The sequence below is a fragment of the Oncorhynchus clarkii genome, chromosome 10 (assembly GCF_045791955.1).
Source record: "Oncorhynchus clarkii lewisi isolate Uvic-CL-2024 chromosome 10, UVic_Ocla_1.0, whole genome shotgun sequence".
NCBI lineage: Eukaryota > Metazoa > Chordata > Actinopteri > Salmoniformes > Salmonidae > Oncorhynchus > Oncorhynchus clarkii.
In genome coordinates, this window is record NC_092156.1 from 46453117 (window position 1) to 46466691 (window position 13575).

Genomic DNA, 13575 nt, shown 5'->3' on the forward strand with positions numbered 1-13575 from the left:
GACCCGTTCAGATCCGAGAGTAGAAAAAGAGAAAAACAACAACTGTAAAACTACAATTGGGCCCTGCCAGCGCCATCAATTGACAAGCGATATTGGCCAAATGATCCACAGTTACATGTCCTTAAAAACAAAAACAAATGATAAAAAAATGATTTGTGTGCCGGTGCGCACTGCCTTTGGAACTTAATTTAGCCAACAAAAATGTCTCAACAAAATCAAACAAAACACTTTTTGCACAGGCTATTTCAAGAACTGGTTAAGATGATTAAATAGGCCTACAATAATAATTACAAAGATAATAATTTGCCAGCAGCATACCACCCTGCATCCCACTGCTAGCTTGCTTCTGAAGCTAAGCAGGGTTGGTCCTGGTCAGTCCCTGGATGGGAGACCACATGCTGATGGAAGTGGTGTTGAACAGCCTGTAGAAGGCACTCTTTCCTCTGGTCTAAAAAAAAATATCCCAATGCCCCAGGGCAGTGATTGGGGACACTTCCCTGTGTAGGGTGCTGTCTTTCGGATGGGATGTTAAACGGGTGTCCTGACTCTTTGAGGTCCTTAAAGATCCCATGGCACTTATTGTAAGAGTAGGGGTGTTAACCCTGGTGTCCTGTCTAAATTCCCAATCTGGCCCTCAAACCACCACAGTCACCTAATAATCCCCAGTTTACAATTGGCTCATTCATCCCCCTCCTCTCCCCTGTAACTATTCCCCAGGTTGTTGCTGCAAATGAGAACGTGTTCTCAGTCAACTTACCTGGTAAAATAATGAATAAATAAAAATGACTAAACAATTGATAATAAGTAGAAAATTGCTTCCAACCTCAATAGTGAGTTGCACAGTCCATTTGTTCTTCTCATCCACTACAATACAGAAACATTCCCCATCTTTTCACTATACTCTTTCCCCTCTAACTTTTGTTAACTTCAACAAAAAAGGACTCCATCTTCACAATCAACAGTAGCCTAGACCAAGGCTCCTTTCACACACATTCTCTCTTGCTCTCTCTCTCTCTTCAGCAGCAGGCGTAAGTGAGATGAGCAGCCGGAACCAGTTTCAGCTGGACATAAGCTATACGTTTTATTGAGTTTCAATTGGTTTATTGCGTTTTGGAGTCAAACCCTTTAAATGCAGGTGAGGTGACAAACCTCTGTACTTCTATGATTGGTTGAACAAGCCTCAGTATACTCTGGTCCTCATCGTGTATAAGTGCCGCCTGTCAGAGGAATCTTCAAACAACACTCAACATTGATGCTCTGATACTTGAAAAAAAAGATAAAGAGAGATACAGAGCGCTTGAGGTGCTTGAGAAATATATTATTCTTACATGCCTGTAACACTTGAAAGTGACAGCTACCCGATATGGGACTCTGCATATAGAGAGTCCTGCTTTGCCGTCTCTACTTTTCATCTTCATTTCAACTCCAGTTTCTGCACTCTCTGCTTTGTAGTTTATTTTTGTATTTCAGGTCATTCATTTGCACACTCACTCCCAGTCTCGCTATGCTTGTCTTCCTGTTTCACTTTCAGACACTCTACTTGCCCACAAATATTTGCTTATAGACATAGTACAGTAAGACACCTTCACACACATACATTTATACATCAAACGAAAGTACATTCTCCCAAAATACCAAGTTCTCTACAGTGCAGGTTTAATCCAGAGCTCAGACTCACTCTCACGTTAACCTGCTTATAAAAGAGTCCCTCAGTCTGAAGCACTTTAGACCCACAGACCCACTCTCACAGCAACCTAGTCACTCATAATACTTGTTCTCACTCGCCACTGGACCAAGTAACCAGAAGAAATCATATCTATTCTTCCACAGACAGGTCTGTCTTCCTCCCACCCTGTTGGACCGTGATATGAACGTTAGTCAACGTTTGTTTCGCCAAAGTCAAAAAGGTAAAAGTGATCTCTATTCCTCACCTGTGACTGGTGCTTCTATGTCCAGCATGGTTTTCTCCTGGCGCAAGATGGCGGCGCCCTCGTTGACGATGCGCAGTGCCACGGCCTCCTCCACGCGGCCCTCCTTGGTGAGGTGGGCTTTGAGTAGGTCCACCCTGGGCTTCCCCTCACTGTCAAAGACCTCCTTCAACGTGAGGCGATGACTCAGGGGGAAGGGCACGGCTGTGGAGACAACACAGTGAGGTGAGACAACACACCCCAATGGGACGTCAAGACAGTCCGTGATCACCTGCTCTGAGGCTAGGACACAAATACTTCAGACTTAAAGTTAAGCACGGGGAAAAGATCCCAGAGAATTCTAATCGCATAATGTTTTGTTTAAAAAAAAGAATAATAATCTTACTTTATGTGATAATGTTTGCAAGCTACTTTAACTCTGGTCCAGACTGATGGTGCAGAGGATTATTCTACATTAGCTAGCTTGTCCTTCCTATCACATTAGTTCCCTCTGCGGGATGTATTGTACCAGGGAACATGACTTCATGTAGTACAGTACAATCCAATCCAAACGCTGAGGGCCCCAGATATAGGGGGCGGGGCAGATGGGAGCCAATGTGAAGAGGAAACAGACCCATCAAATCAAACCATCATGAGACAGGGAACAAAGACCACTCCCCTTAGAGACCCTCACACGGTATATCAGTTGAACACAGAGCCTCAGTTGTACAGCCAGCTCACAGGGAGAAACCGTTAGACATCCTCAGATGCCGGATTCCAAATAGTCTGAGAGCAGTATGGCAATAAAAGCGTCACAGAGTGTCTATCAGCAGACCTGCAGACAGAGCCCAACACAGGTGCGTTGAAACATTTCCTTATGAGCTGCCTGGCGCTGTTTAACGGCGGGATTTAACTGAATCAGCGACCAGCCTCTTGTTTTCGTTCGTGCTGGTGCTGAACGTTTGCGTACCACCGTAAGGACACAACAAGGGATTGCCGCAGGCTAGTTAGATGTCTTCATTGTACCGGCTTCTACAATTCATGTTACAACTAATGCCTAAAACAGATACTCTATCCTCCAATACGTTGGTTAAACCTGCTGAGCCCGTTCAATTATGGTGCTTATATGCATAAAGCTAACCCCGCCCTTCAAGACACCTAAAAGAAAGTCTAACTTTTTTTTCTTTATGCAGAAATGGCAGAGGGGAAAAGTTCTTTCAACAAATCCTTCCAAAATGTGGCCTACTTTAATTATGGATGCTTCCACAGTATATTATCATTTATGAATCGCTGTAAATGTACAAATCGGATGTGTGGAATAAAAATATCCACGTGATTTTTTCCCCAGATAACACAACCTCTTTTTTTAGTGAGAGTCAACAATCCAGTATGTATAAACATCTTAACAAAAGTTTGCTCAACATAGTGATGGCAGATAAAGCCCTCTATCTGAGTAATTACTATATGTCTCTCCGATCCCTATAAAGAGGGAACAGATTGTGTTGTGTTCCAACCAGAGGGTGCCGTCATTTCTAATGAGAAAGCCAATAATACTGTAATACGACAGGAAACAAAACTTTAGCCTGAAGGAACAACTTCACTGGGTCGTTAATACAAATCTAAACCCATGAATAAGACCGCACCTGTCTGCCAGACATCCTCTAAAAACATCCCATCCATTGCTTTGGGAGCAACAAAGGGATTGTTTTTGCACTGAAGCTAATCTGTGTCAGTGGTCGAAAGACTTTGGTGTTGGCTTTGCGTGTTGCATAATACTGTATAAAAAGGTCATGTTGCCACGCTTTATTTTTAAAATACATTTTACCCCCTTTTCATTTGTTAGTAATTACTATCTTGTCTCTTGTCTCGCTACAACTCCCGTACGGGTTCGGGAGAGACGAAGGTCGAAACACAACCCAACCAAGCCGCACTGCTTCTTAACACAGCGCGCCTCCAACCCGGAAGCCAGCCGCACCAATGTGTCGGAGGAAACACCGTGCACCTGGCTACCTTTGTTAGCGCGCACTGCGCCCGGCCCGCCACAGGAGTCGCTGGTGTGCGATGAGACAAGGATATCCCTACCGGCCAAACCCTCCCTAACGACGCTAGGCCAATTGTGCGTCGCCCCACGGACCTCCCGGTCGCGGTTGGCTGCGAACCCAGAGTCTCTGGTGGCACAGCTAGAGCTGCGATGCAGTGCCCTAGACCACTGCGCCACCCGGGAGGCCCGCAGCAGCCTTTCTTACTGGTGGACCTGTGGCCTTACTATGAAAGCAGGTTTGCATTCCAATCAATCGGTCGTAGACAATTATGTTTGATTCAGATTGGATACTAAATCCAACACCATTGTGCTCTTACATCACAGACCAGTTAGAATGAAAACACCACACATCAGGCAGGTCCTTTGACCCATAGGACAATGCACCTGTGAACTCCCAACTATATAGGCCTGGGGGTCTTGATTGTTTCCATCAGCCAATAACACTACTGTACAAACCTACAAAAAGTATTTGATTGGATAGTGATTCCCTCACCAGTGTCTCAGCTCTAAACCTGTTGCTGACTGAAAAGTAATAATAAAAACCAGCTGATACAATGACCTAAAGCAGAGTGGTGCTCCAGCCCCTGCAATATGGTTGTCTGAGATGTGCAAACATGCACACACGCACACCCACAGAGTAATACAGCAATATGGCCAAGTTTGTCGGCTAGAGATTTGTGTTGCTCAGTGCATGTGGCGATGGGGAGCTGCTGAGCTGAGCGCTGGGGGAATAGAAGAGAGAGGGCAGAGAGCTCTCCGAGCTGAGGCCCAACGTGATCAACATGCTGTTAAATAATGGATGCTTGACTAGAGGGGGAAAAGAGAGAAATCTCATGTTCCTGCTGCTGGGATAATGAGCCCAGGCCTGGCATGAGATTTTCACTGGGGTAAATTAATCCCATTCAACAGTGTGTTTGTGTTTTATCTGTGCGTGTGTCTATGTGTGAAAGTCCATGTTAGTATATGTCCATGTGCGTACGTTTTGGGCTTGTGTTATTTGCCTGAACGGTGCATGTTAACGTGTTTGTCTCTGTGCTTACATACACGGTAGGTGTGTATACCTGACTGTATTGTGTTTCCAAATATACACAGTGTACAAAACACTCGATGACCTAGACTGACCAGGTCAAAGTTATAATCCCTTATTGATGTCACTTGTCAAATCCACTTCAGTCAGTGTAGATGAAGGGGAGGAGACGGGCTAAAGAAGGATTTTTAAGCCTTGAGACAACAGAGACATGGATTGTATGTGTGTGAATGGGCAAGACAAAAGATTTAATGGTGGTAATCAGAGCAAATAATGTTCACTCCTCAATGCTATGAACCAGATTGTGTTCTCACAGCTAGCAGGAGCGAGATGAGGCAGAGCTGTGTGATCAAAAGAACAGTGTCACAATCTCAGTGGCCTGTCTGGTGTGTTTATATCTCAGTCTAACCTACAGGCGTCACTGAACAGCCACTATAATACACTCAAAAAGAGCCCTAATGGTAGAACTGCAGTGGTAGGTACTGTACCTAATAAAGAGACTAGAGATACTGCATGCCCTGTATGTTTGTAGACATGTCTGTATGCGTTTGAGAGTGTGCGTCATTTCCTTCAGTGTGCGTTTTTACACAACAGACAGTACTGTGCTTCTGATACTCTCCGACGCTAAAAGACTGAGAAGTCAGGGAGATTACTGGTGGACATTAGAGAGGGGGGGGAGAAAGAGGGCGAGAGGGAGAGAGATGAGAGAGTAGAGGGGAGCAAGAGAAAGAAACCGAAAAAAGGAGGGAGGATTTTGAGGGAGAGAACACCAGGTATGGTGAAAACACACGAGAGAAAGAAAGAGGGGGAGGTGGGGGGGTTGAGATGGGAGACAGCTCACTTCGACTGGGCGCCCAAGCTAAGTTGAACTGTGGTGTACGTTGCCATGCAACAGCAGCTAACTTTTGAAGTACAGCCAGTGTCAGCGCGAAATACTGCGATTTGCATGGGAGGATCAGAGACGCATACAGTATTCCCTCGTTCTCTCCTTTTATGAAGCACAATTTCCCCAAGACAATGCAGAAAGGGCAGGGAGCTTGATAATTGAGTAAGGGTTTCAATAAACAGGAGACTAACAATACAAATATAGCTTCTCACCCATTCTGCTATTCCATGGACTTATCGTCATTGCACAGCCTACAGTAATTACCACCAGACACATGTACCGTACCTTCATGTATGCCTTGTTGCCTAGGTCCTTTCTTTTTTTTTTTTTACAGCCACTCTACTGTATATCAACCTGTCATGAAACATTGCCAGGCTGGATGCTGCAGAGAGAGAGACGGCAACAGTGAATACTCTCCATCCAGCCCTGGCATCCTGTCAATCTGTCCACACGTACAGCACAATACTCATCCTCTAGGTGTGTAGCTACTGTCCGTCTGGATCTATGTGAACCTGTCTGTCTGTCTGTCTGTCTGTCTGTCTGTCTGTCTGTCTGTCTGTCACGTCTCTGGCCCAGGCTTGTGTTAGCTAGCGGCACCTGTCACTTGTCTCAGCCCTGCTTCTACCAAACCTGCTGTCCCCCCTCTATCTGGGCCTGTGACCGTCTTCATTACCACACAGGGATATGCGGCAGGGAGGAAAGTTGCTCCAGGACTAGGGCTTGTGGTTTATGTCATCCTAACTTTGTAATGGACATTGCACATAACTAAAGAGTAGAATTTACTACCTAAGTGCAGATTCCCGCCTAAGCCATATGCAGTGTTGCCAGCGAGCTTTTCTTTTATTAAATAGACAAGACTAGAGACACGTGGAGATATTGTAAATAACATGGCAAACAATGTTGCCTAATCATTTGGGTGACAAGATGTTGTGTTTGGTTCCTGTGTGCACTGTGAATAACTCTTGACCTTTAAAGAGTCCATTCAATACCAATGTTGACATTCGTCTCGTTATTATTGTTGGGATTATCACTGTACTCTGTACTCCATTTAATTGAGATTGTGTAGCTGTTGGGATAACTGAAGGGTTTGTTATCATAGCGCTCAATAGCCTGTGATGCGAATGTTTGAAATGTCTAAATGAGTGTGTTCACTGATTGGACCTACGTTGACCCTGTTTCTTTCCTGTGCAAAACCCCAAATGTGCAGAGCCCTAAAGTGCATTCTGACTGTTTGCACGGAGTCTGCCAGGCCGTATGGCAGCTTGCGGCCCACAGATCAGCCCATGCATGAAAACCCAATATGCTAAAGACTGGGAAGAGAAGGAGCCAAGGAGGAAGCCATGTTAGCGGGGATCTGAACAGAGCAGCCAGGGTAGACACTAGGCAGTGTTTGTTTGACCAGTCTACAGTACTGATGATGTCCCAAAACCACAACAGGTAAACTAAATTGAAATTAGAGCTGCACATTGCTCTTCAGTTATGCGTAGAGCATACATTTGGACATTCACAAAATGGCAGAACTCATTCATCGGTTCATGTCTCTTTTTGTCACCACCCCATAATGGCTCTAGGAGTTGGTTCTATGACCCATCTTCTAGGTGCTATGTTCTAGGCGTACCTTTAGTGTTCTGTCCCCTACTAAACCATGTAGGGTTAGTCTATGTCCACTGGCCATAATATGTCTCCCCCTCCAAACTGTATACTTTAAGTAGCACATTTCAGCCATCTAGTTATTGTGTTTGTGGGGTTCACTTGTCACTTACATTTCGCTGGATTGATTGCTTTCATTTCACTCCTGAGACTCTTTCATACTCTTGCTTGTGCCTGTCATTTTTTTTTAATAAACATTGCGACCATGGAAATGTTTACCATGACCTGCCAAACACATCCTGGTAATGGCTGAAATGGGCTCAATTAAATGCATTGTTTAACACTTTGTCGGGGGTGTAACGTATTGTCTTGACACCTGCATCACAAGAAAGAAAGATTATTTTGGGTGTTCATTTTTTGTGCAAAAAAATATATAATACAGTTGAAATGTTTCCAAATTAGATGCGCTGAAATGAAAGCAACCTCCCAAGAGGAACACTTGGATTATAGTGATATTATGTATGATTTTACAAACAATGAGAAGTATGTATAGATAGGTGTAATCTGGAGCCAAGCTTGTTGATTTTTAATCCGAGGGTATCCTGCTATTGACACACTTGTTGAATATTGCAACAGAATGAACTAACAGTAATTATTGCAGCAATCTAGACAGCGCAGGTGAGGGCAGGTTGTCCAGTTAAAATCTTCCCGGTGTGAAATAATTCCCGATTGTTCTGATTGTGACGTCATGTTGTAAACATTTTCACAGCGGGAAAATAAATTGCACGCGCGTTTGTGTGGATGGCTGAGCTCGTGCAGATGTTTTTCTCACACCCCCTCGCCCTTGCTAGCTAACTAGCATAATTAGCTGTAAAATGGTCTTAATAATGGCTTGTATTGCTAACAAACATTTTATTCATATATATGTCCAAACGTTTTACAATCACAAAAAAACTTTCACATCAACCCTCCGCACTTCGACGCGCGAGTCCGGGTATTTATATGCCGACCTCACGTCTCAACAAGCTTCTGATTAGTCAGAGTCAATACTCCTGGCCGCCATTAATTGGCAGACGTGTGAAGCAAATTGCGCGTGCACACAGAACAATGTTTCTAGGTGAAGGAGGGTGTGAGAGAAACATCGGCACGAGCTCAGCCATCCCATATAAAGAGCTGCGCGTCCAATTATTGAACTGGGAACATATTCACGCTGGGAGACGTTTTATATCATGACGTCACAACCAGAACATCGAACGAGCAGAACGACTGGGAACTATTTCATGCTAGGGAGATTTTTTACATGACACAGGTAGGCCTAGCTCTCGATCAATGGACACCAACCTTTTCTGAGTCAAGATGACTTTCAAAATGCAAGCGATATCTACTGTTCAGATTATTATTATATATTTTTTTACATGATTTAAAAAATATAAGTATATGCAAAATGAATCTATTAAAAACAGTACTGTAGTAATGAGGTAGTAATTTCAAAATACAGTACCAGTCAAAAGTTTGGACACACCTACTCATTCCAAGGTTTTTCTTTATTTTGACTATTTTCTACATTGTAGAATAATAGCGAAGATATCAAAACTATGAAATAACATATGGAATCCCACTGCTGGCTTGCTTCTGAACAACCCTAAACAGGGTTGGTCCTGGTCGGTCCCTCAATGGGAGACCAACTGCTGCTGGAAGTGGTGTTGGACGGCCAGTAGGAGGCAGCCTTTCCTCTGGTCTAAAGAAAATGTCCCAATACCCCCGGGCAGTGGTTGGGGACATTGCCCTGTGTAGGGTGCTGTCTTTCGGATGGGATGTTAAACGGGTGTCCTGACTCTTTGAGGTCCTTAAAGATCCCATGGCACTTATCGTAAGAGTAGGGGTGTTAACCCTGGTGTCCTGGCTAAATTCCCAAGCTGGCCCTCATACCATCACGGTCACCTAATCATCCCCAGTTTACAATTGGCTCATTCATCCACCCTCCTCTCCCCTGTAACTATTCCCCAGGTTGTTGCTGTAATTGAGAAAGTGTTCTCAGTCAATTTACCTGGTAAAATAATGGTTAAATAAATGTACTAAACAAAAAATATATTTGAGATTGTTCAAAGTAGACATGCTTTGCCTTGATGACAGCTTTGCACACTCTTGACATTCTCTCAACCAGCTTCATCAGTTAGACACCTGGAATGCATTTCAATTAACAGGTGTGCCTTGTTAATTTGTGGAATTTCTTTCCTTAGTGCGTTTCAGCCAATTAGTTGTTATGACAAGGTAGGGTTGGTATACAGAAGATATCCCTATTTGGTAAAAGACCAAGTACATATTATGGCAAGAACAGCTCAAAAAAGCAAAGAGAAATGACAGTCCATCATTACTTTAAGACATGAAGGTCAGTCAATCAGGAAAATGTTAAGAACTTTGAAAGTTTCTTCAAGTGGAGTTGCAAAAATCATCAAGCGCTATGATGAAAGTGTCTCTCATGAGGACCACCACAGGAATTGAATACCCAGAGTTACCTCTGCTGCAGGGGATGAGTTATTCAATTTACCAGCCTCAGAAATTGCAGCCCAAATAAATGCTTCACAGAGTTCAAGTAACAGACACATCTCAACATCAACTGTTCAGAGGAGACTGAGTGAATGAGGCCTTCATGGTTGAATTGCTGCAAAGAAACACCTACTAAAGGACACCAATAAGAAGAGACTTGCTTGGGCCAAGAAACACGAGCAATGGACATTAGACTGGTGGAAATCTGTCCTTTGGTCTGATGAGTCCAAATTTGAGATTTTTGGTTCCAACCTCTGTGTCTTTGTGAGACACAGAGTAGGGGAGTGGATTATCTCTGCATGTGTGGTTCCCACCGTGAAGCATGGAGGAGGTGTGATGCTGCTTTGCCGATGACACTGTCTGTGATTTATTTAGAATTCAAGGCACACTTAATCAGCATGGCTACCACAGCATTCTGCAGCGATTTGCCTTCCCATTTGGTTTGCGCTTGGTGGGACTATCGTTTGTTTATCAAAAGGATAATGACCCAACACACCTCCAGGCTGTGTAAGGGCTATTTGACTAAGAAATGGAGTGATGGAATGCTGCATCAGATGACCTGGCCTCCACAATCACCCAACTTCAATCCAATTAAGATGCTTTGGGATGAGTTGGACCGCAGTGAAGGAAAAGCAGCCAACAAGTGCTCAGCATATGTGGGAACTCCTTCAAGACTGTTGGAAAAGCACTCCAGGTGAAGCTGGTTGAGAGAATGCCAATAGTGTGCAAAGCTTTCATCCAGGCAAAGGGTGGCTACTTTGAAGAATCTCAAATGTTTAATATATTTTGATTTGTTTAACACTTTTTTGGTTACTACATGATTCCATATGTGTTATTTCATAGTTGTGTAGAAAATAATAAAAACAAAAGAAAAACCCTTGAATGAGTAGGTGTGTCAACTTTTGACTGATACTGTATATATTTCAATATTTGAGGTAGGCTAAATGATCACACTAGTTGTTGTATTACTTGTCGGGCACAGCTGAGTGAGAAGAAATGTTTATAATTAATAAATAAATAGTTTAAAAAATGTTTTTATCTTACTGGGCTGATGGAGTCTGCGTCTGATGGTCAGTCTCAGTGGAGGGAGAGGGCAGCAATATTGTGCAACTGCAGCCTGCAATTTGGGGTGTTCCTGCATGCATCCCATTGGTTCCTTCATGAACCCTCCCCCGAGCATCCCATTGGTTCCTGCATGGGTTTTTTCGATCCCACCTGCCGGAGTCCTCCTTGCTACCTAGCGGGACACCCGCCCTCACCATCGTTAATAGAACTGTGGGAAAACTGTGGGGGTAAAGGACACGGTCTGCCGGTGTCGCCACCGCCTACCGGTAGCACAGCAGGTGGGAGGATGGGGAGACATTGTGTGCTAGTTAACTTGCTAGTTAGGGACACTGTGTGCAAGCTAGCATGCCAGTTATCTAGCCATTACCCGGTGTCGCCACGCCTCCCGCCTGGTGTGTATCGGACTGGCTGGTGAAGCTAGAACACAGTGTCCTTCGCCTCCACCTGCCAAACAATTGCCATCGCCATCATTAACAGGACTGCAGGAAAATAAAGCCCCTAGCACACCTAGCTAAAAAAACAGTACTGGTGTACAGCTAGCCAAGTACCGTTGTCGCCCCTGCGTCTGTGGGTTTATCAGGGACTGGCATCCAACATTATTGTTCATTAACGCCACCTACTGTACTGGAGCACCATCGCCTCCTGCCTGTCCTAGCTTAAAAAGTTACCAATAGAAGTAAAAAAAGAGGGGTTACCGGAGATGCAGGAACAGCCACATGCAGGAACGCCGCCGAATTGCAGGCCCCAATTGCACTCTTCGAGGGGAGCAGACTGAGGGTCTGCCTCTCAACGTCCCTCTGCTCTTCCTTTCCTCCACTGACACTGACCAAAAAGGGACACCGTCTTCAATCTGATGGCGAAACTCGAGTCGCACCGTAATTTCTGCCTCATGCACAAATTCATGTTGTTACTCACATGACCAGAGAATGTCACACCCTGATCTGTTTCACTTGTCTTGTGATTGTCTCCATTACCTTGTGTATTAATAGCTGCGTCTTCTGTCTTGTCCCGCCAAGTCCTACCAGCGTGATCCCGTGTTTCCTCTGCTTTAGTTTTTGCTTTTCCTAGTCTTCCCAGTTCTGGTCTTTCTGCCTGTCCTGGCCCTGCCTGCCGTCCTGTACCTGCCTGACTCTTATTTGGATTATGACTCTTTGCCTGCCTTGACCTACCGATTGCCTTCCCTTTGTACTGTAATAAACTCTGAGACTCATATTATCCACCTCCTGTGTCTGCATCTGGGTCTTAGCCTGAGCCTAGACAAAGTGAAGTATTCCACAATATTAAAAAATACCCAATAATAACAAGGTAAACCTATCCATACACTTTCCTACTCATTCAGTGCAACTTCACTGCTGTTTGTAGCATGAGTGGAAGTAGGTAGAGCGCACATTTTATGGCAGCTCTTTGCTGTAATTCGTTAACAGTCTCTTCTTAGTCATGGTTTTAAAAGTCTTGAAATCTCAGTCTCAATCGTGCAGCTTTCTTTTACGCCTGCTACGTTACTGCAGACACGGTAGTCTGAGCCATCCGATTGTCCATTGGTAGGCCTACAGTGCATTTTATTTGCTGCCGGGCACATGCACGCTGACTTCGGTCGGTGTGGCTGGCTTCCGGGTTAAGCGAGCAGTGTGCCAAGAAGCAGTGCGGCTTGGCGGGGTCGTGTTGACTCTCGACCTTCGCCTCTCCCGAGTCCGTAAGGCAGTTGCAGCGATGGGACAAGACTGTAACTACCAATTGAATATCACGAAATTGGGGAGAAAAAAGGGGTGAAAAATACAATTACAAAAAAATTGATAGTAAATGGTTCAAAATGGGAACACGTCACGTGTACAGGGCACCTACCCGATTCTTGGGGTGTTTACGTTAACCCTTTACATTAATGAATTCATACAGTATATGCAAATACACATTGTATATTTATGCAAATTAAGAACATATAATTTTCTTTATTTTTACACAAAATATTGGAAAATTACAACAAATACCTTATACGTATATTCTTAGAACAAAAGTTACATTTGACAGGAATTGAACACCTAAATCCCTGAACTCCATTCATTATTTGTCCGTGCCAGTAAAATGTTTTATGTGCCATAATTCAGTCAATATCTGATGGATAAAATAAAATAAACTTGTTGATGACTGTTGCTACTGTAAGAGCTCTCATGCGTGTGTCCAATCATGTGCAAGTGTCTCTCTCCTCCACCCCCCCCCCCCCCCTTACTCTATCCTTTAGATTTGTCCTCTCCACTACACTACTCTCCCTGACTCCATCTCCCACCTCTACCCCCTCTCATCGCTAGACCTCAGGGAAGTTTCATTATGTAAGAGGCCTGTGTGCAGTAAAACACTGCTGCAAACCAATCCTTAAATAATTCACCCACACTGCTATATAAAGCTTGTGAGTATCATGCATGCAGATAGCCTTCAGAGGGGGCGAGCTGGGCGCAGGGTATTACACCATCAAGATCCACCACATCCACACATCTCAGGGGGTGGGCTCTACGCTGTC

The 13575-nt window shown here is 44.3% G+C and overlaps 1 protein-coding gene across 3 annotated transcripts in view; it reads right to left on the minus strand.

Moving 5' to 3' along the window:
* LOC139418633 (protein phosphatase 3 catalytic subunit alpha-like) overlaps positions 1 to 13575 on the minus strand; it is a 56803-nt gene that overhangs the window by 25451 nt on the left and 17777 nt on the right. For all 3 annotated transcript variants that reach the window (XM_071168241.1, XM_071168240.1, XM_071168242.1), the window contains exon 2: positions 1932 to 2132. In XM_071168241.1, coding sequence (XP_071024342.1) covers positions 1932 to 2132 — 201 coding nt within the window. The remainder of the gene's footprint in view (positions 1 to 1931; positions 2133 to 13575) is intronic.